At 32.0% G+C, this 22373-nt stretch overlaps 1 protein-coding gene across 1 annotated transcript in view; it reads right to left on the minus strand.

The window, feature by feature from the left end:
- Positions 1-22373, minus strand: part of LOC140450273 (WD repeat-containing protein CG11141) — an 85288-nt gene that overhangs the window by 16937 nt on the left and 45978 nt on the right. Inside the window, exons 5-7 of the mRNA XM_072543799.1 lie at positions 20781-20986; positions 20632-20723; positions 11643-12437 (exon numbers count right to left, since the gene is read on the minus strand). Of these exons, the coding sequence (XP_072399900.1) occupies positions 11643-12437; positions 20632-20723; positions 20781-20986 (1093 nt within the window). The remainder of the gene's footprint in view (positions 1-11642; positions 12438-20631; positions 20724-20780; positions 20987-22373) is intronic.

A 22373-nucleotide genomic window follows, 5' to 3' on the forward strand; every position in this document is an offset into this window, starting at 1 on the left:
AAATATTCTTAATACAGATCACGATATTGTTTTATTGATCATACAACACAATGGCAATCGCTGTGACATGTTACATGTTTCCACCTCTATATTCATTTCACAGTAGGTACGAATTGTCGTAATTGTAACATTGACATTAAAAATTTCAAACAAAGTTCTGAAACAATAAACAAATAATTAATAAAATGACTATTACGTTGTATACCGTCCAAGAAAATGTGCAACTTGTAACATGGTACTTTCAGGATCATTCGATACGCGAAGTAATTGATTTATTTATTGTTGCCTTCGAAAATAGACCCTCACCAAGTGTCACAACAGTTAAAAATACCATTAAACATTTTCAAACTTCGGGATGTGTAAACAGTTGTAAAAAGTGTCATGAAGGTAATGAACCACGTGTTAGACCTGTCGATGAGGAGCGTCAAAACAGGGATATTGATATTTGTGCTTTTGTGGAAGCTAGTGAACCCTGCAATAGTGTACAAATTGCTAGGGAAGTTAACGTGAATGCTCGAACTGTCCAGTGAGTTCTCAAAAGGAATGGGTATCACTGTTTTAAGATACAACCAACACAAGAACTGTTTCCGGAAGATAACTTTAGGCGGATGGAGTTTTGTGAAATTATGTTAGATAAACAGAATGAAAATGTACACTTTTTAAAAATATTTTATTTTCTGACGAATCTTCATTTTCATTACATAAAAAACACAATCCATCCGTTGCAAGGCATTATTCTCGGAAAAATAAGCACCTCAGTGTTGCAGTGCGAACGCAGCATCCGCAAAAGTTAAATGTTTGGACTGGGATGTTAGGCGACCATATTGTCGGTCCATTTTTTATCGATGGAAAACTAAACAGGCCCAAACATTTTCAACTTTTACAGAATGAGATCATTCCGGCAGTTCGACGCTTTCCCGTTAATTTTCAGGAGGTTTATTTCCAACAGGATGGGTGTTCGGCTCACAACTCTAGAGTGACTATTGACTTCCTCAATCAAACGTTTCCTGATCGACTGATAAGTACAAGTGGTACAATTAAATGGCCTGCTAGATCCTGTAATTTAGCGCCTAACGATTTGTTTTTTTGGGGTTTTCTCAAAGAAAACATTTATAGGCATCAGTTTGAAAGGGCCACAAATAAGGGCAAAAATACTTCATTTCTCTGCAAGCATTACACCAGCCCTACTCCAAAATATGAGAGTAAAATCTGTATGACAGATTTGGTTACTGTTTAGCACAAGGAGGTGGAATATTTGAGCCCTAATTCATTAATCTGCTTTCCTAATTTTTATTTTTTGTTAGATACATTTTAAGAAGTTTGTAAGTTCTTAATTAGGTAGTATTTTTTATGTTTAAGTTTGGAAGAATTTTATTGTTTTTTTTTATTTAAAAGTACAAACGATTCTTATTCTGATTTTTTTTCTTCTTTCTTGTCTTATTGTTATAAGCTTTGTCCATAAAATGTGTACAATTTTCAGTGACAATAAAGCATATTACTTATTTACTTACTTATTTATTTGTATTGCTATTAAGGCTAAAAAATAACCAAAAAATTAGTTTTACAGCATTATAATAAATATACTCTAGAGATGGGATTGCAATAAATCTTAATTCCTATGGTCAACAAAACAATGTCGTTATCTGTATATGAAAGACACAAAACAAACAATAATTAGATATATTAGATTTATATTACTCAGATCAATAACAATTTTGAACAATAAATATAAGGTTTAATGTAAATGGTGGCAAATGTCAGTATATAAGAAAAACAAAGCACAATGCCCAAATGCAATAATTACATCTCAATAAATCAAATAATTGCAAACTTACTAAACATCCCATTAGATGTAGCATATTATGTATATATACTTCATCAGTCTTGGCGTATGTTTGTGGCACTACATAAACTATTTTCCGATTATTAACTCTAATATGAGCCGCTCAGAGCCACAGTGGTATAAGTAAAAAAAAAATAAAATTTTGCCTTTTGACTATAAATATCTGGGCAGCATTATGAACGATGGTGGCAAAATTATCGCGGAACGATAAATAAAACAATACTAGGACTAGGACACAAACAGTGCCAATAATAACATACGCAGGCGAAAACTGGAGAATTCAGAAAAAAACATGAATCAAAAATCAATGCAATTGAAATGAAACATTTGAGAAACAATACGGAAAAACAATATGGGACCGGATAAGAAATGAAGATATCATACAAAATGACAAACCAGAAACCTATTACTGAGTAAATTAAAGAGAATCATATGTTCTGGTTCGGGCAAATTAATAGAATGAAACCAGAAAGAATCACAAGGCAAAATTGGGAAGTAGAAGCAAAATGACAAGGGGAAGACGCAGAAGGAAATGAATAGATCAGATCGAAAAAATAGGAAGGAATAAAAGGAAAACTATTGGAGAATGGGCAAAAATATAAATGCATGGAAAAGTGCGTAAAGGAAGAACAGAGGAGAGAGTGGGCAAAAGGATATGAGAAGAAGAAGAAGATTTAATCCAAACCAAAATTCCATAACACGGAACGCAACAAGTTCACCAGTAACTTTATATACTGAAGACCATAGTGTCCTAGAAGGTCCCGACCAAGGACAAAGAAAAAAATAATAAAAATTTTTACTCATTTAAATCACGGACATTATTCTGGTGTTTTATTTGAATATAACTCTAGTTTGTTTTCTTATTTGTGGTTTTACCTGAGAAGTATCTTAAATATCTTATTTTTCATTTCATTTATAATAGACATGACGGTATTTATTTGACATATGACATATTAAGAATAAAATGGCAGTCATCTTTTCATAAAAATAACAATCAAAATATATTGAGATGTATTGTAAGAGGTGATTGTTTTGAACTTTTTGTTTATCTTTAAAACCGTTAAATAAAAAAAAATAAATAAATTAGATTCTATTAAAAATACAGTTAGTCATTAAGCAGTAGAAAATCACAATTTTAATAAAAGCATTTGACTGGATCAGACTTTAATAAGGTCAGTACTTAACATTGACTAGACTAAGTTATTCTTTTTCCTACTACTTCCGTCTCACATGATCAATTTTTTTTTATTTGTTTAATTTTTCATATTTTTAAGTCGCACAAAAATCAATATATCAATTTAAATTTTACTACTGATTGTAGTATATAGATGTAAAGCTCTATATACAACGACCCATCCAGATGTCTGTGGGTGAATCTGTTTGTATTTTGTGTAGTGTGTGTGTTAAATAAATGTCTTGTTACTATGTTACGTCGGCTTCATTGTTATTCCAGAGAATCATTTATAATACGAGAGCGCCTCGGACGAGTACCGATACGACGGACACGTAATTTTTTACAGGAAACTACTATAACAGTAAGAGAAATAGTTAAAACAAATGTGAAAAATGAAAGAACAAAAATAATACGTGAAACAAAACCGACAAAATGGGGGAAACCAAAAAACACTGTCGAGTATGAGAAGTTTATCACTATTGCTCTGAACCACCAGCCCGCATTTGATATCGACACATTGAATAATTATAGGACTTTTCATCAAAAAAGTAGTATCAGCCATTTTTTTTCGAACAGATATTTTGTAAACAAACGGGTTAGGTTAGTAATATAAATAATACAGATAATTAATATAAAAAATACCAAAAAAAGTCTAGTTATTGAAAAAAATAAAGGGCCACAATTAGCAAATCATTATTATGATACTTCTACGAAAAGTAATAAAGAAGCGGTGTTGTTATGGAATATGTAAGAGTGATACACGCTCTAAATCATTTAAAGACAATACATATTATTTTATAAATTTTCTAAAGCCTTTATTTCTTTATAAGCAGTATTATTTCTTTAGTAACTAAAAAATATTTATTTAATAAATATTTCTTTATAAATTTATAAACGTATGACGTATAATATATTATACGACATTGTCAAACCTGTCTATACGAAGAACATGGCGGCTGATAAAAAGTCCTATATCACAAAACTATACTGATAGCACAAGAAATATTTTGAAATAAACCAGGAACCAACGACGATAAATTAAATTTGAACATCAGAAAATTAATTGAAAATGAAAGAAAAATGCGAGGGAAGCAAAACGGAGATTCAAAAGACCTAATCGATCTAAACAAACGAATTTCAAAAGGACCTAAGAACATACAAAAAAGAAAAAATAGAACAGACCAATGATTTAAGAACCTTATAATTTCCAATGCTGTTGATGCTCCAGAACAAAAAATATTTGAAAAGAAAAAAACTTCAATTAAGAACCTTCAAATCACAGTTTGTACCTAAGCTAGAACCATATATATAATACCTATACTGAGCACTGCAATATAGACCCGTTCCTCCAGTACGACAGAGGAAAATTATGCAAAGCAATCCTTGCATCTCTTTATAATGAGCGAGGTTTATTGCCCACGTGACCTTCCCACTACCAAACACAAGTGAGGTAGCCACTTAAATATAACTTACATATTTGATGTAACAAGTCGAGTGGTAGCTACGCGGTATTGTTTGTGCTTTTGGACCTGGATAATCGGGGTTGGAATCTTCCACTAATTTTTTTTAATATTTTAATAATAATCAATATTACGTTTATTAAATAAATCTTGCAAATCATAAATTTGTGTATATATGTATCTTTAGGTAAAAATGTTTTATTATAATTAGAAATTAATAATTAAAAACTTTTTATATGAGAACACATATATCTATAGTAGAATTATACTTTTATTTCTTTAATATACAAAATCAAAAAAAAAACGGAAAATAGTTACTTTCTTTATTTTTTTTTTTTTTCAAATTCACAGCTCTATAATGCAAATTTATTAATAAACATAATATTAATTAATATTAAATTTATATAAAAAAAAAGAAAAATCAGTGGCAGATTCGAAGTCCGATTATCCAGCTCCAAACAAAGAAACAAAACTGCGTAGCTACCACTCGACTTGTTACATCAAATAACAAGTCATATTTAAGTTGCTACCTCACTTGTGTTTGGTATTGGGAACATCACGGGGGCAGTAAACCTCGCCCATTGGAAAGTGTAGGAAACGAAGGTTTTAAACTCGCAATTTTTTCGGAAAAGATCGATTTACTTGAAAATTTAAGAATAAGTAGTGGAGGTAGTTGCCACCTCATCTCGGAGGTGAAAATTATTTATTATATTTTGACCGCAAAAATGGATAGAAAAATTAATTCTAGTAAAAAATATTCTATATATTTTTTTTGATAAAATTAATAGTTTTCGATTTATTCGCTATAGAAAGTGTTAGTTTTATATCGAAAAAATCAATGCTTTTAATAGGTTTTCTGCTAATAACTCAAAAATTATTCGTTTTATCAAAAAAAAAAAAATGTGCCTTTTAATTTAAAAAGATTTTTTTTTTAATTTTCTTTAAGACTAATCTTAAACGAGCTATACTTTAGTATAAGTTAGCTATTCTTCGTTGAATGCATAAAAAGCGCCTGCCGTTACAATATAAATTTTGAAGTAAAGGGTAAGTTGAACTTAATCCCAAATTTTTATGCAAAATCGGACATTTCCTAAAAATTTGTGGTTTTATCCTATTTTAAGCTGTTTCCTGAACAATGTCACACTGGGGAACGGTTCTAAATTGCCGCGATGTCTATTATATTATTATGTCTATGGCTAGAAAAAACCTAAAACTATCCACCAAAGAAAAATTGCCCACTTTTGTGTTTTCAACGCATATTGTCAACAAAAGTTTATAAAATTACCTTAAGTTGCCAACAAATCTTGAGAACAGTGTTTCTGTTTTAGTCTGTAAAGATCAAAATAAATAGTCGTGTTGGAAATAATATTGTTGGTGACACGCTCAGTGTGTACGCTTAGTCAGCTGGAAACATTAGTTAGGGACTCAACTGATAGAATTTATAAAAATTAAAATAAGATACAGGATTCTCGGAAAAAATATGAGGTTACACGAACTAAAAAAACTACAAAGTAAATAAAAGCCAGTATAATATTTTCATTGGTTGAAAACATTTTGTTAACTAAGTGATCTTTCATGGAGACAGCTAATTGCAAACTAAAATGTTACACAAACTGTTTGCAATTTATTTTAAGCTGGTGTAGTAGAAATGAAAACAAAGTTGGTGACTTTTAAAAGAGTTGTAAGCAGTTGTCAATACAGAAGACGGCAACTATTTTGGTGGATATAAACCGTAAGAAAAAATCACATTACTGTCGCTCGGCTTTTGGCAAATTGTATTTAAAACTAGTTTGGGATGGGCTTTTGGACATGGATAGAATCAAGGAGCTAAAATAGAATCAAGAAAAAATATTTATATACTTCTGAAAAAAAAATAAGATGTAAGTAACATTAAGAAATTATAATAATAGTCTTCCTTTATACCGCTAGTGCAACTTTGGGATTATATCCGGGTAGTCTGCTATCTCTTTGGCCTACGGTATACAAGGAAGGTAATAGGGCCAGTGCTATGCTCCAACCGCCTACTATTTACCTCTGGTTCTACCCAAGGTACTCATTTTATTCAGGCTGAGTTGACTTAGGACCTGTAGATAATTTAAAAATATCTAGATGTTCTCGCCGGCGCTGGGATTCGATCGCCCGCCTTCTGCGTGCAAGCCAGACACTCTACCTCCTGAGCTATGCGGCTCATATTAAGAAAGTAAATTTCCTATAAGGTTTATAAACGACCGTACAATTCATACACAATTTACAAAAACGGGACATTTGACGACGAATCTTTTCAGAAATACATTAAGTCAATACAGTAAAGGAGTCTGATAAATGCATAAGCTTTAGAAAACAAAATTTTATACAGTAGATTTGGAGCTATTCTCCTAAATTCATCTTTAAACCATTATAAAACAAAGCCGAAGGTTCATGATCAAGTTTATTTTGATCGGACAACAAAAAAAGGTGTCTAATGCAAGGCACAAGGAATGAGAGAGTTTTGAAAGTGATGTTTTTAGTAGTTAAGTACAAGATTTATATCAGATGAAACTAACTAATTTCTCAAAAAAAAGTGAACTGTGAAAAAATTAGTGCAAAACTGTCTAACGCACCACTTGACATTAGCATGAAAGAGCGTCATCATTGAACAAAAATATCTGTAAGTTGGACACATCCATATGTAGGTGGAGCTGTCCACTCAACAACAGAAGTAAAACTTAGAAATCGTAGAGTAATTTTTGTTCCTGCTTATTATATACCTACCAATTATTCCTTCAAGCTTACTACCTAAATCTTGGTGATTTTAAAAAAAATTATATAGACAGCTATATTAGTATAGACCTGACACGAAAAATTTCGTGAATGATATAGTTACTTAGCAATATATTCCGGATGATATAATAAATTATAAAATCGACAAGCACCATTAATGGACAAAAATTCCAAAACTAAAGCGTTAAATAAATAATAATAAAAATAGAAATAAAATAACTTGAATGGTTTGGACATAATGTAATAAATAATGAAAATAAGTTAAGTTAGCGATGGAAGTAGTAAAAGCTGGGAAATATGATAGAACTGGAAACAAAAAGAATAAAAGAAACATTTGTCGAAAAATCATAATGGGAAAGTAGATTAGGAATTAAGATAGATCAATCCGCCACGAAGACGATAGTGTTTCTGAATTTTAGACACATTGTTCTTTGCTAAAGCTATTTGATCTGTATTTATAAGTGAGTGTTTATTTTAATATATATATTAGAGTCGTGAAAAATATTGAGTAAGGAAAACCTGTTTAGCACCTGTTGCGGACCTGGCGTAAGAGTAATTCGAGAAGCCGAGTTAACCTATTTATTCGTAACATTCGAGAATGACGGATTTTCCGCGTATGATTCGATCGTCACCTGCTGGCTATTTCGAGAACAGGTGTTTTTGGGTGTTTCTTTGATATTTGGAAATTTTCTATACAAAACTGTCCCTAAGCAAATTTTATTAAATGTTGAGAATGTTTGTTAATAAAATGAAGGCAATAGTAAATTAAATACATATCTTTAAAAAAATCCACACATTTTCCTCTTGGTTTTTGAGTTATGGACAATTTTATGCAAACCCGTGACAGGGGACTGTTACAGCCATTCAAGGGAATGTTTAATGGACAAAAAAATTATTTTTGTTAAGTTTAATTTGACAGTTTTTTAAGACTCTAATTTTATTACACTAAAGTCAGTCATAATAACATATAAAAAACATTACTTCTGCTAATTAATTATCACAACCGATATTTTAGTCAGCTGAGAGTACAGTTGTCATATTTTGAAAAATTGGTACTTTTGAAGTAACTAAAGTAATTAAAATCCACAAGGAAAATAATTCCTGCAGCTGGCTGTATACCACGTATCACAAAAAAGAGGTTAAATCTTTGTAAATGGGTATATTTAAAAAATATACCCATTTACAAAGATTTAACCTCTTGTTTTTTAAGTAATTAACATTAATTATACGATGCCTTACAACAAAATCCGTGTTGCCGTATACGTGGTGAATCGAGGAGCTGGCATTACCAGACACTCCGGTAAGAATGGTTATGTTACGGTATATGTCGGAAACCTGGTGATGTGCAAATTGCTATATTTCATTAAACATCCCGCTTCGAGTATATAAAGAGTACATTGACTCGATTGTGCAAGAGACTACGACAGAGACTGTACCGGTCGTCATAGCTGGTGATCTGAATGCGAAGGATCATCCATGTAAATACATATCATAATAGATCCGCGCCATGGGGCTTACTGTGCTAAATGACTGTAAGGCATCTACATTCGTGAGAGGTAATAGTGAATCCTTTCTGGACATCACACTGATTTCAACGTCATTTCTAAACACTGTCGTAAGGTGGACTGTTTCGGAAGAAGAATCGCTCAACTTACACAAGTATGTGAGTTTTGAAATAGCTAGCAAAATACAGAAACGGAAAGATGGGGATATAAATTTAAAGAGATGTTTAAATGAGGAGGCTTTTGGCTTGATTGATCCGGGATGCGAGGATGTGTGTGAGTTGATTGACGATCTGGTGTATGAAATAAAACAACCATACTGGTGGAACGAGTGGCTTGAATATCTGAGGACAAATTGCATGAGAGTAAGAAGGGAGTGTAAGAGGCTAAGAAGAGTACAATCAGGAGATTTGAAAGAGAGAATTAATGAATTAAAGCGAATGCAGAATGAATACAGGAATTTGATAAGAAGATCTAAACGAGAAAGGTGGAGTAACCTGCTTCAACCAGAGGTGTGATTTCGGCCAATTTGTATTCTTAGTTCGGTAGCTAAATTGTACGAGCAGCTTGTGAAAGACCGACTTGAGCGAGAGCTGGAAGAAAAGCATGCGCTAAGCGACCGCCAATATGGTTTTAGGGCCAAAAGGGCCACCGTAGATGCGGTCACAGAAGTAACCTCTTTAGTCACGCAGGATACAAAGAGATGGGTGGGATGGCTCTCGTCCTGCTTGACGTCAAGAGTGCCTTTAACACGGCATTATGGGAAAAAATCATATCCAGGCTGAGAGAATTGGGCCTTAGTGAGTACCGGGTTAACGTAATTGACAGATACTTTACTGACAGGTCCATAAGGGAAAAAGATACCAGCATCAGTTTGTCGCAGGGTGTTCTGCAGGGTTGAGTACTAGTTCCCATCCTGTGGAATGTCCTGTACGACGTGGTGTTGATGCTACAGATGCCAAGGGAATGCACTCTTGTAGCTTATGCCGATGATCTCGCACTGGTTGTGTAGGCGAGTCAGAAAACGGACATGGCTAATACCGCTAACACAGCCCTGCGTCGTATCAGTAGGTGGATAAGACAGAAAACTGAGTTGTTAGTTCTCAAAGGGAGCCGGGACAAATCCTCTCTCACAAAGGTATGGAGGTTGCACCGCTTAAATCGGTTAAGTATCTCGGAGTCTGGATGCCGAAAAGACTGAGGTCCGGAGTACACATCCAAAAGACGGTAAAGAAGGCGAACCGAAATCTGGAGGCATTGATACGGCTGATGCCAAACATTGGAGGCCCAGGTAGCACCAAAGAAGGGTGTTGCCCGATAATTTTTTTTAACTCCCTAGAATTTTTGCCAAAATTTCCCTAGATTTCCCTAACAACTTGAAAACCATATTTAGCCTAGAATGGACCACCTAAGTCTGACGTCAGAATGAGCGGGGTTTTAAAAGCCTTTCCAAACATTTCTAATTTGTGTGTATTGGTTACATAAGAAGTTGGAAATATAGATTTTTTAATTGTTTAAAGAATAAATAAGGACTTTTGTAATAATAATAATTGTTATTATTTGTTGTTCGTGGATTTCTGAGTTAAGAATATCAAAGTATTAGGATTTTTTAGAACAGTTGGATCCTTGACGTAATTCGCCGTTCGTGAAATACCACCATTCTAGTCACCGACGGGGAATCACATGAACAGTTAGAGAAAGAGAAACTAGAAATCAAAAATCGCCGAGACCAATGAATATATACTTTAGCCCAGGTGGATCCCCGACGTAATTCGCAGTTCGTGAAATTCCACTACTCTAGTCTCCGACGGAAAATCACATGAACAAAATCACATGAACAGAATTCAGTGATTCCCCGAATTCCCGAATCATACGATTTCCAAGTAGATGATATATTGTGTGCAATTTTGGAAATTTTATTAAACCCAACAGAGATTATTTAAAATAGTCTTACAAATATTAAGAATTCCCTAGATTTTTCATAGAATTGAATAAAAATCCCTTTTTCCCTAAGCTGACTCAAAATTCCCTACGTATAGGGAAAATTCCCTAGGTCTGGTAACACAGGCACTGAATGAACATTTTGAGGTGTTCAAGGTTCATTTATTTAAATATTCCACTATTAAATTACTAAAGATGCTGTGACATGCGAAGAATACCTAATAATATATTGTTATTGATACAGAAAAACTTAAAAATATTAACATTTTGTTGCATAAAATTAGCTTGGAGTAGGGATTTTTCATTTAGTGGAGCATTACCCTTTTATTATATAAGCTACCAAGGCGAACGTTGATAAATTAGTCTTAGCAAAGTGTTTTTTTACAGCGAAAACCGTGTGATTGTAGGCGATAATTATTAATACAATTAGAATTTATGATATTGGTAATTTAGTGAGTTTTTGTAGTGTAATGAGTTAAAATAAAGTTAGTTAAACCACGTTTGCTTCACTTAATCTCTGAATCCACAGAAAAATGTAAGAATATGTAAGAGAGAATAAAATTGTTTACAGTAGTATCCTCGGGTTAAACATGATTAAATTATCCACTTCAAATTAAATCATTCAGATTATAATAAATCGACGATTATTATATTCAATTTACGAAAAATAACAAAAATATAAACAACCGGATATTCCTATTTTGTTGCTTAATTTTTTTAACAAAAGATCATTTTTTTTAGATATCTTTAGTAATTTGATCATATTACAGTAAACCTAATTTTGCTGTTTTAATTTTATTCACCTTGCCAAAAAAATGAACTGCGCTCTAACGGAATGTTAAATTAATAATGACTGATGCGAAACGGATTTAGTAGGAAAAGAATATTATATAAAAGCGTTAACAAAGCAACCATGGGATGGCATGCGTATTAGAGATACATTTTCTTCAAATCTGACATACCTGGGGCATCTGGAATCTTCGGAGACGTTGCAGATTTGTGCGTTGACATATTGGAAGCGTCTTGTTTGATATGATCGATTTTTTTATCTATGATATTGTGTGTTGACGTTTTTGGTAGCAGTGTAGATAACGGTGGATTGTAGTTAACTCTTAAAGGTTCTAAATTTTCAAATAATTTAAGTTTATCACAATCAAATTTTGGAATATTTTCTTCTTCTTTTTCGTAACTAATCACTTTATCATCACATTCGCTTTCAGAATTATTCGATTCTAAATTATCTTCTATATTCGATATTTTAACTTTGTCTAAACTTAAAATGTCTGCTAATAATCTCTCTTTATACTCTATGTCGGATTTAATAGATTCTGGACTACGTAAATCAGGTAGCACACCCACAGAACTAAGATTCATTATGGTCGGCTTAATAATATTTGATTCTCTTTCTTCGGAACTATTGGAGCTTAAACTATTCGTACTGGTATCCAAAGATTTTCGCTTTTTCTTATATCTACTCTTCTTAAATAAAATATTATGTTCGAACTCCTTTTTTCCTATTTCTTCAAACTTCTTTTGTACATCGTGAGTGATGTTGCTAGTTCTTGTGGGAGATTCTAGGGCTTCTTCGGCATTCATTATTATAGTTTCGTCGGTGTGTACGTTCATATCATGATTAAAGATGTTTTCTACGATTGGAGGTATAGCTGGGATGATGCTGGTAGACTGTAGTTTCGATGTGAGGTCTTTTAATGAATTTAGAGGTAAAAATGAGTCCGTTGTGGTGGAGGCTACACTTCCTGCGAACAAAATTAGTTTAAATTAGATTTATATTGGTGATATGATAAGATTTCGTAACATAGAACATTTTTTACTAGTTAATTCATTTTAAGACTATTTCTTTTTATTCCGTTAAATTATTTAACAGCACTCTTAAAATGTCACTGTGTAACTGTGCTTTCTTGACTACGAAAAAGCTTTCTACAGACTAGAGTACGACATGAAAAACTAATATCAATAGTTATGAATAAGAACATTGCCAGTAAAATCATAAAGATAATCCAAACATTATATTGGAACCCAAGTCCCATATTTCAAATTGATAGGCAACACTTAGAAGAAATGAAGATCTGTAGAAGAGTTAGACAGGAAAGCGTTTTATCGCCACTTTTGTTAATTGTTAACTTACATTCTTAAGAAATTTTCAAAAACATGCTGAATAATATCAAAGCGGGAGTTACCGTTAACGGAAAATTAATTAACAACTTACGATATGCAGATGACACTCTGATCATTGCAACGAGCATAAAAGACCTATAACATATAATCGAAAGCTTAAGTATGAATAGAGCTGAGATGGAAATTACTATAAACGGTAAAAAACGAAATATTTGCTAATTACAGAAAGACCACAAAATATACACCACATATTGAGGAACTTTGATCAATGAAACAAATGATTATACTACAGAAATAAACAGGCTCGGCATTTATAAGAATAGGATTTATAAGGATAAGAGGGGAAACGCTCTTAATCTATTTATATGATACTTAACAAACAGAAAACAGGCAGTTTTTGTTAATTAAATTACAGCTTTTACAGCTGTTAATTAAATTAAATAAATAGCTATTCTGATTTTCACACTGTCGAATAAAGGTTCGATATTAGGACCACTTTGTTTCTTATTTATCTGAACGATTTATTTCACTATAGTTTTCCTATAAAATGTGTATGCTTTGCAGACGATACAACTCTCATTGATACTGATATTAATCAATATAATTTAAAAATTAAAATAGATACGTGATACTCAGAAAGCAAAAATCTGGTTTTTGCATATTGGGCTGAAGCTAAATGAAGACAAAAATCAGAATTTGATTTTTATTTCTGATTGGAAGTATATCTCAGGAAATAGTGATCAGCTATTAAAAATCTTTCTAGACGATAATTTGGATTAAAGTGCTCATACAAATTAAAGTTCTAAAATTGCTACAAGTACATTTTTAATATGCAACTTAGTTTACATGATTCCTAAAAGTACCCTTAGAATGTGCTACTTTGCACTATTCCATGGCCATTTACAGTACGGAATAACTGTTTGGGGTGGTTCTTGTCACGCAGACATAATTTTTAAACTACAAAAAAGAGTAGTAAGGATACTTGCAAGCGTAGAGTCTAGGGAACATTGTAAACCTTTATTTCTGGATTAAGGTATTATGCCACTACCTTCAATCTATAATATATACAGGGTAGGTAAAAGTTTATGGTCGGTATGGACCTTATGTGAGATCCTATTTAAAAAGAGAGAGGTATATTAGGTCAGCCCATTATATCGTCGAAATAGCATTAGTGGAACTAAGAAAAGAGGAGAAGTTCAACGTTGCCAAACTTATGGGTTTTATTTGACCTGTTGTCTTTTTAGCATTTTAACAACGTTCTAAGATAATCAAATTTGGGCGAATTGATTTAAATGACAGCTTACTGTTTTTTATTTTAAATTTGCCACAATTTTTCTTTACAATAAGTTTAATTTAACATTTTGATTTCCACTTCGGAAATCGTTTTATGTAAATAAAATTTATTAATGTTTCGTATTTTAAGTACGATTTCCGAATTAAAAATCTAAACATCAAAATAAGCTTATTTTAAAGTCACACTGTGCCGTATTTCCAATAAAAATAATAAAATGCATATAACTCCACAATAAATAAACCTTCATACGAAATTATTTGGCAACGTCTCATGTCGCGTAGTCAAAGCACCGAATCAAAGTAGGAACACAGGTAACGAACGAGTAGAGGTGGGCATTCTTTTTTTTTTCGAATCCTGAGAAAACTAATAAATAGTTTTGAAAAATTTAAACGCAGAATGAAAGAATACATTATTACCGAGGGCCGAAAGTCGCTGAAAACTTCTATAGTGTTTATTTTAATAAGTTACAGGGGCGAAAAAAGAGAAAATTTAGTGTGATTTTGAATTTTAAGTATCTCATTCAAAAAAACTTTTTGTTTATTTCGGCCCTCGGCAATAATGTCACCTTTCATTCTGCGTTTCAATTTTTCAAAAATATTTGTTAGTTTTCTCAGGATTCGAAAAAAATGAATACATTTAAAAAGCATTAACCTGAAATTTTGCGCCTACGCTCTTAACGCGACTAAACCGATTTTCGTAAACTATAACTATGATTGTTTAACAGTAGTTTCAAGCAAGAGAGTACCTACATAAACAAACATAATGGCTATTATCTTTTATGTGTATATTTATTGAAGTGAAAGAAACTAATGAAGGATATATTTATTATAACTTGAAAAATAAACTAAACAATACAAATAGTAAATCGTACTTACATTTACATTACACGTTTCTTGTTAACCGTGTTCTTCTTTTATTTAAAATTAAACCAGATTTTGAACATGTGTTCACATTTACAATACTTTTTACTAAAACCGATATTAGTAATTGTACTACGTCGGATACTATGGATGTAAGGTTACCGTTTGCTAAAATTTTATTGCAAGATTCTTGAAGGCAGCGTACCATAACAATCACTGAACTACCCTTCAAGTATTTTTTGCCACTCATTGTACTTGTTATTTCTTTAAAAGGCCGTAAAATTTGGGAAAATTGAGAACAAATAATCCAGTCTTCATTATTTAGATTTGGTCCAAGTCTAAGTCTGTATTAACTAATACAAAAGTGGAACGGATTGCCTCTTCTAACTTGGTCATTCTTTTAACATGTAATAGGTGAAGTTCTACCTGGTTTCCACGTCTTGGATTGGCCGTTTGGGAACTTTGTTATGTTGTAATTGATACTTTAAAAGCCTTTCTAAAGATAAGGTACTTTTTTTGAAATGTGTTTTTTTAGAAACTGAAATTCGAAATTAGTGAAATAACTTCACTAATTTCAAAAGCGATCTTTTCTGAATTATGGTTTCCAGAAAAATGGCAGCAGCCTAATAAAATCGTTTTAAATTCTAAATTTTCGGTTAAATATTGTCTTGTTAATGCGATGTAACTTTCAGTTACTCCATATGTCCAAAGGTCAGTAGTAATACAGATATTTTCTACTTCTTTAACAACTTGTGATCTAATAATTTGCTTAGTTTTGGTATAACATTCCTGAAGTAATGAGCCTGACGTAATGAACAAGTTTTTCTTGTTGGTGGTTTATATCCAGGAATCCACCCTGCAAACTTTTTAAAAGCTCGTTCTTCAACTATGGAAAACGGATGAAACGAGTCTTTGCATAGGTTTATTAAATCCATATCTATTTGTTTCTTTTGTTCTAAACTAATATTTTTATTAATGGAAGTACCCATCACCTTTTGACGCTTGGGTGGCGGTGGCAGTATGTCAGTACTTGTAGTAGAAGTAGTCGAAACGGACAGAAATGCGTCAGGAGAAGTTTCAATCATTGCAATATTCAGAAAGTGGACCATAAAAGCTGCATCTGCTACAAATGCGCATTTTTTGAAAATAAAATTATTATTCTTATACTAGGTCAATAATTTTGACTAAGAAAAATAATTCATAATTGAATATTTACAATAAATAAATCCTTTGACGAACTATCAATAAAGATTTGAAATCGAAAATGCAGATCAATTGTAAATCGAAACTTATTCATTAATCAGAATACCTAGTTATAAAAAACAAAAGAAAGAGTTAAGAAGCTGGTTACTTCTATAAAAAAAGAAAAAGAAGATTGTACTAGTGAAAATCAACCAGTACAAGAAAAAGAAACTGATAAAGATGACTTAAGTCCATGGTGTATTTTTGATGAATTTATTAGACATGACTCATCTAAATATACACCTGTATCTAGAGATATAAAAGAAGTCGACATGTATTTGTCAGATGATATTACCCACAAAAAATTTCGAACGGTGATTGGAACTGTCCATTACAGTGGTGAAAAAACCATAGCCATCTATATCCTAACTTAACCACTATATTCATAAAATATTGTAGTATTGTAACAAAATCTGTTCATTGTGAACACATGTTCAAAATCTGGTTTAATTTTAAACAAAAGAAGAAACAACAAGAGTGGAAAAACGTATGTTTTTAAATGTCAATTTAGACGATTCGCGATTTAATAATGTGTCATGTAAATGTAAGTACTATTTGTATTGTTTAATTTATTTTTTAAGTTATAATAAATATATCCTTCGTTAGTTTCTTTCAATATAATAGCCAATATGTTTGTTTGTGTACTCGCTTATTTGAAACTACTGGTAAACAATCAACTAGTTACAGTTTACGAAAAACAATAAAAATGTCAACGACCCACCTCTAGTTTCTTAGGATCGGAACCAGAGATATGTAAAATATCTCTGATCGGAACTAATCGAATCTAATCGGAACTAATCGTCTCACTACTGGGCAATGGGCAGCAATAAGAAATATGGAGGGGAGACCAAGGGGAAATATGATTGTTATCTTTGTCTGTTCGCTGAAAATATGATTTTATATCTGCGTTAGATATCCTGTTAAATTTTACCATACCGACCATAAACTTTTACCTACACTGTATATATATATATATATATATATATATATATATATATATATATATATATTTCAAATTATTTTTTCGACCGTACTGTTTTATATATATATATATATATATATATATATATATATATATATATATATATATATATATATATAAATATGTTTTGGATGGGTTGGATAGGTGTCTTGCAACAGGTGGGAATTGATGACCGAGACCTCCGTATTATCAAAAATTTGTATTGGCATCAATGTGTAAACAACGAGCTGGACACAACACGATGGAAGCAGTGGAAATACGACGTGGAGTAAGACAAGGATGTATTCTATCGCCTCTACTTTTTAATATCTACTCCGAATTTATTTTCAAAGAAGCCTTGGTTGAAGATACAGGCATTAAAATCAACGGAATTAATGTCAACAATCTCAGATATGTAGACGACACGGTACTTATTACCTCCAATGAAGAAGACCTGCAACGACTTAAACATCGTAACCGAAGCATGTGATGAATATGGGCTAAAACTTAATACTTCTAAGACAAATTTTATGGTTGTCAGCAAAACGGAGTTACAACCAACGAACATCAGAGCGCATGGAATAAAGTTAGAAAGAGTCCACAATATTATTTACTTGGGTGCAAACGTTAACGATAACTGGGATATAAATAAAGAAATATAAATACACATTGAAAAAGCCAGAGCCGCCTTCTATAAATTAAAGAAAATTCTAATTAATAGAGATATTGCGTTAAACCTTAAAATCAGATTAATACGCTGCTACATATTCTTCACATTGCTGTATGGTATGGAGAGCTGGACCCTTACAGAGACATTATTGAAAAAATTAGAGGTCTTTGAAATGTGGATTTATCGACGAGTATTGCGGATAAGTTGGGTTGATCGAATAAGAAATGAAATAGTTTTACATCGAATGAAAAAAAGCACATAAATAACAAAAACGATAAAAATTCGAAAGTTACAATATTTCGGTCATGTAATGAGACATCCAGAGAGGTATAACCTTCTACAACTCATAATAAAGGGTAAGATCGCCGGAAGGAGAGGCCCAGGCCGACGAAGAACATCCTGGCTCCGAAATCTCCGAGAATGGTAAGAGACCACCGCTAATTTATTTAGAGTCGCCGTAAACAAAGTTATTATTGCCGATATGATCGCCAACGTTCGATCATCGGACAGAAGAAGAAAGAAGATGGGTTGGAGTCAATAAAAGGGGCTATTATTTACACCAAATAAAATTAGTTTGGTTAATAAATTTATGCTGCTAAACATATTTCAAAACACTATTTCAAAAATTAGCTTATCTAATAAATGTTTCTCTTACATTTTGTAACATAATTTTGAGAAACTTTTAACACAAAAACAATTGAATTTATAAATAAGTGTGAATAGCGGCCAATTACAAATAAGCCTCAAAGTCATGAATGCCAACTTACAATTTTCATTTTTGACAATTATATTGCCAAAAAATAAAATTTCGTTTAAAAATTCTTTTTTATTTAGTAATAAAAAAGAAGATTTATTCATAATTGATAGATGCCTGAAAAAATTTTTTTTTTTAATTTTTCCATATAAGTATGTATTTGTTACATTTTTTCAGGCATGTATCAATGATGAATAAATCTTCTTTTTTATTATATATATATATATATATATATATATATATATATATATATATATATATATATATATATATATATATATATATATATATATATTCTACCCTAAGGTGTGAGGTATTTTTTTTTATTACTAAATAAAAAAGAATTTTTAAACAAAATTTTATTTTTTTTGGCAATATAATTGTCAAAAATGAAAATTGTAAGAAGTATTGAATAGAGTATGTTAGATTTCACCAACAATTCAATCAGGTAGTTTTAGATACTGTCCGCTCTTTAATGTCTGGTAGAGGGCCCGGTCTTATGAAGTTAAGAGAAGAAATAAAACATGCTCTATAGCATGGTGCCCACGCATGACGGCAGCACATAAAATAGAAAAGTCTCTTCTCAAACTAAAGATATAAAATATTTTAAACTTTTAAAAAGAATGGTATTGAAGAAGTTGTAAGCAAATTAGAAGAAATAGAAATTCTAGAATGCTATCAGATGCTCCGATTGCAGAATTATAAGATATAGAAAACTTGAAGAAAACATTAGCAGTGTTCAGTTTGGGTTTAGAAGCGGACTGGGAACGCAAGAGGCCCTATTTTCCATACACGTATTGATACAAAGAGCTCGAGACGTAAATTGCGAAGTGTACGCATGCTTTGCTAGACTTTGAAAAAGCATTTGACAAGGTGCAAGATCAAAAATTATTTCAGATACTGAAAGAATCTAGTATTGATAACAAAGAATTACGCCTAATTACAAATTTATACTTACAGCAAAGGGCAACTGTACGAGTAGACAAAGAAACCTCACAAGAATTCACGATAAAACGAGGAGTACGTCAGGGCTGCATTTTATCACCGACGTTGTTCAATACTTACTCGGAAATGCTGTTCAGGGTTGCTATTGATAGTTTAAGAGAAGGTATAAAAATCAATGGTGAAATCATAAACAATTTAAGATATGCGGACGATACGGTTTTGATTGCTGATAATGCGAAGGATCTGCAAACATTAATAGACCGTGTAGTGGAAGCCTGTGACAGATATGGCATTAAATTAAACTGTAAGAAGACCAAAATTCTTGTAGTAAGTAAAAACGACGTAATACAGCACCAATTTACAGCTAATAATGAACCCTTGAAAATAATCGACAAAATTACATACTTTGGATGCAGTCTAAATAAGGAATGGGACCACTCACAGGAAATAAGATGTCGTATAGAAAAGGCGAGAGCTGTCTTCAATCGCCTCAGGAAAATTTTATATAATATGCACCTGAACATTGATATAAGAACACGAGTCTTGAGATGCTATGTATTTTCTACCCTTTAATATGGAGTCGAAGCCTGGACCTTGACGGAGGCAACATTCAAACGATTAGAAGCCTTCGAAATGTGGTGCTACCGCCGCATGCTCAGAATTTCCTATATCCATCATGTTACAAACAAGACCGTGATCCAAGTATGAATAAAGATCTGGAAATTATGCGTATCGTAAAAATCAGAAAGATGACACACTTAGGACATGTGATGCGCAATGAGAAGTATCAACTAATTCAACTAATTTTACAAGTCAAGATAGAAGGCAAAAGATCTCAAGGGCGCAGAAGGACATCGTGGTTGAAGAACATCAGACAGTGGGCAGGAATAACTACCATACATCTATTTAGAGCAGCTGTCAACAAAGTTGTATGGACCAACGTGATTGCCAACATCCACAGAGGATAGGCACCAAAAGAAGAAGGCATTCTAGATCGTTGTGAGACTACGTGTCTGAAAGCAGCTAACAAATAAAAATATAAGCTATGGAGTAAAATATTCATTAAAATCAAAATTAATTCGTGCATACCCATTGTTTCCGGCCTAAATGATATCCTAACTAAGCTTCTATCTTCTTCTAAAATGAAAATTTCATCTCTGTGCGTGGCAACATGTAGAACGCTACAAAATATTACGTAAACAAAATAAAAAATTTCGTAATGCTATATTATATCTTACCCTCTTAAATGACTAACTGTAGCTATAATGGTCATTTCCTTGGGATCTAATATGTATACAATGTCGTTGTTATAAGTAACTAAAAGTTTTTCATTGAATGGTAGTAGAATTCCAAAAGCAGATTCCTTCTGAGGCTTTAATCGTTTTAGGTTCAATGATATTGGGTTTATGAGCGGCACTTCTGGGCATTCTTTTGTCAGCAGTTCCTGAAATGTTTAGAACATGATAAAATGTTTACACCGTAGACCCATCAATAGACGACGAAAAATAAATTATGTGTAGCAGTGTTAGCAACCCTGAAGAGTCGGATTATTGTACCATGGCCGTAAAATTATAGTAAATTTGAAAAAATTATAGTAGATGATAAAGAATTTGAGTTTTTACTGGTACACAAGTAATATAAACACATAATATCAAGTATATAGTTCACAATCGAGGTTATATATATATATATATATATATATATATATATATATATATATATATATATATATATATATATATATATATATATATATATATATATGTATGTATATACATGTATATATATATATATATATATATATATATATATATATATATATATATATATGTATATACATGTATACATGTATATATATATATATATATATATATATATATATATATATATATATATATATATATATATATATATATATATTATTTTATTGGAAGTGTTTAGTAGTTTTACATATGTTAAAACTGAGTTAAAGTTGAAATCGCACACTGTAAGAAGTTCCGTTGTGTCACCATTAATTTATATTGCAACAGAAAGAGACAAGCCACAGTAGTAATCAACATGGGCGTGGAACATTCCCGAGTGTGTAAACGGAAAATAGACTTTTCTGTTTGATTCTGAAGACAGTGACCAAGATCCGTGTTTAAATCAAAGCGAAGATGACAAAGACTATACAGTGTCCGGAAGTAGCAGTGATTCGGAAAATATAAACTTAAGAACGATAAGTTTATTAAATGTGTGGCTTGTCCCCTTATGATATATTTTTCGAACCTAAAATATTAGGTTTATGCTGAAGGTTTTTTGAGGCTTTTCTCTTTTTAGTAAAATACGTATTTTATTGTAGGAAAATGAAGATGTTTACAAACCAGACTTTTTGAGGTACCTTGCCAACTCCAGAAAAGAAGGAGCCTTCTATATGGAGACACAAGAATAACCAACGATACCAGACGTAAAAAATTAAGCGCAAGACTAAAATAAATCTAGGTTACGGTTACGTAAATACAAGAGGGAAGAAAATAGAACAAAAAAATTAGCTTTTGGTGGGCAAGGAGAATGATATATTTAATACCTTTTGGAACCTGGGTAATTACGACAAGCAAAATATTTTACATCACATTCTCAAGTATGAAAGTAATTTCAAAGAAGCGAAGTTACTCAAACAAAACAAAACGAGTTCATTCATCCAGAAATGTATCGGTGATAAAGAGTCAAAGTAAAGGGATATGAAGTGGTTTGTAAGAGTTTCTTGCCATACACGGCATTTCAAAACACCGTACTGAAAGGCTGGTTGACCAAAATAAAGAAGGTGCGTCTACTCCAAAGCTATATGACAC

Source organism: Diabrotica undecimpunctata, chromosome 9, assembly GCF_040954645.1.
Source record: "Diabrotica undecimpunctata isolate CICGRU chromosome 9, icDiaUnde3, whole genome shotgun sequence".
NCBI lineage: Eukaryota > Metazoa > Arthropoda > Insecta > Coleoptera > Chrysomelidae > Diabrotica > Diabrotica undecimpunctata.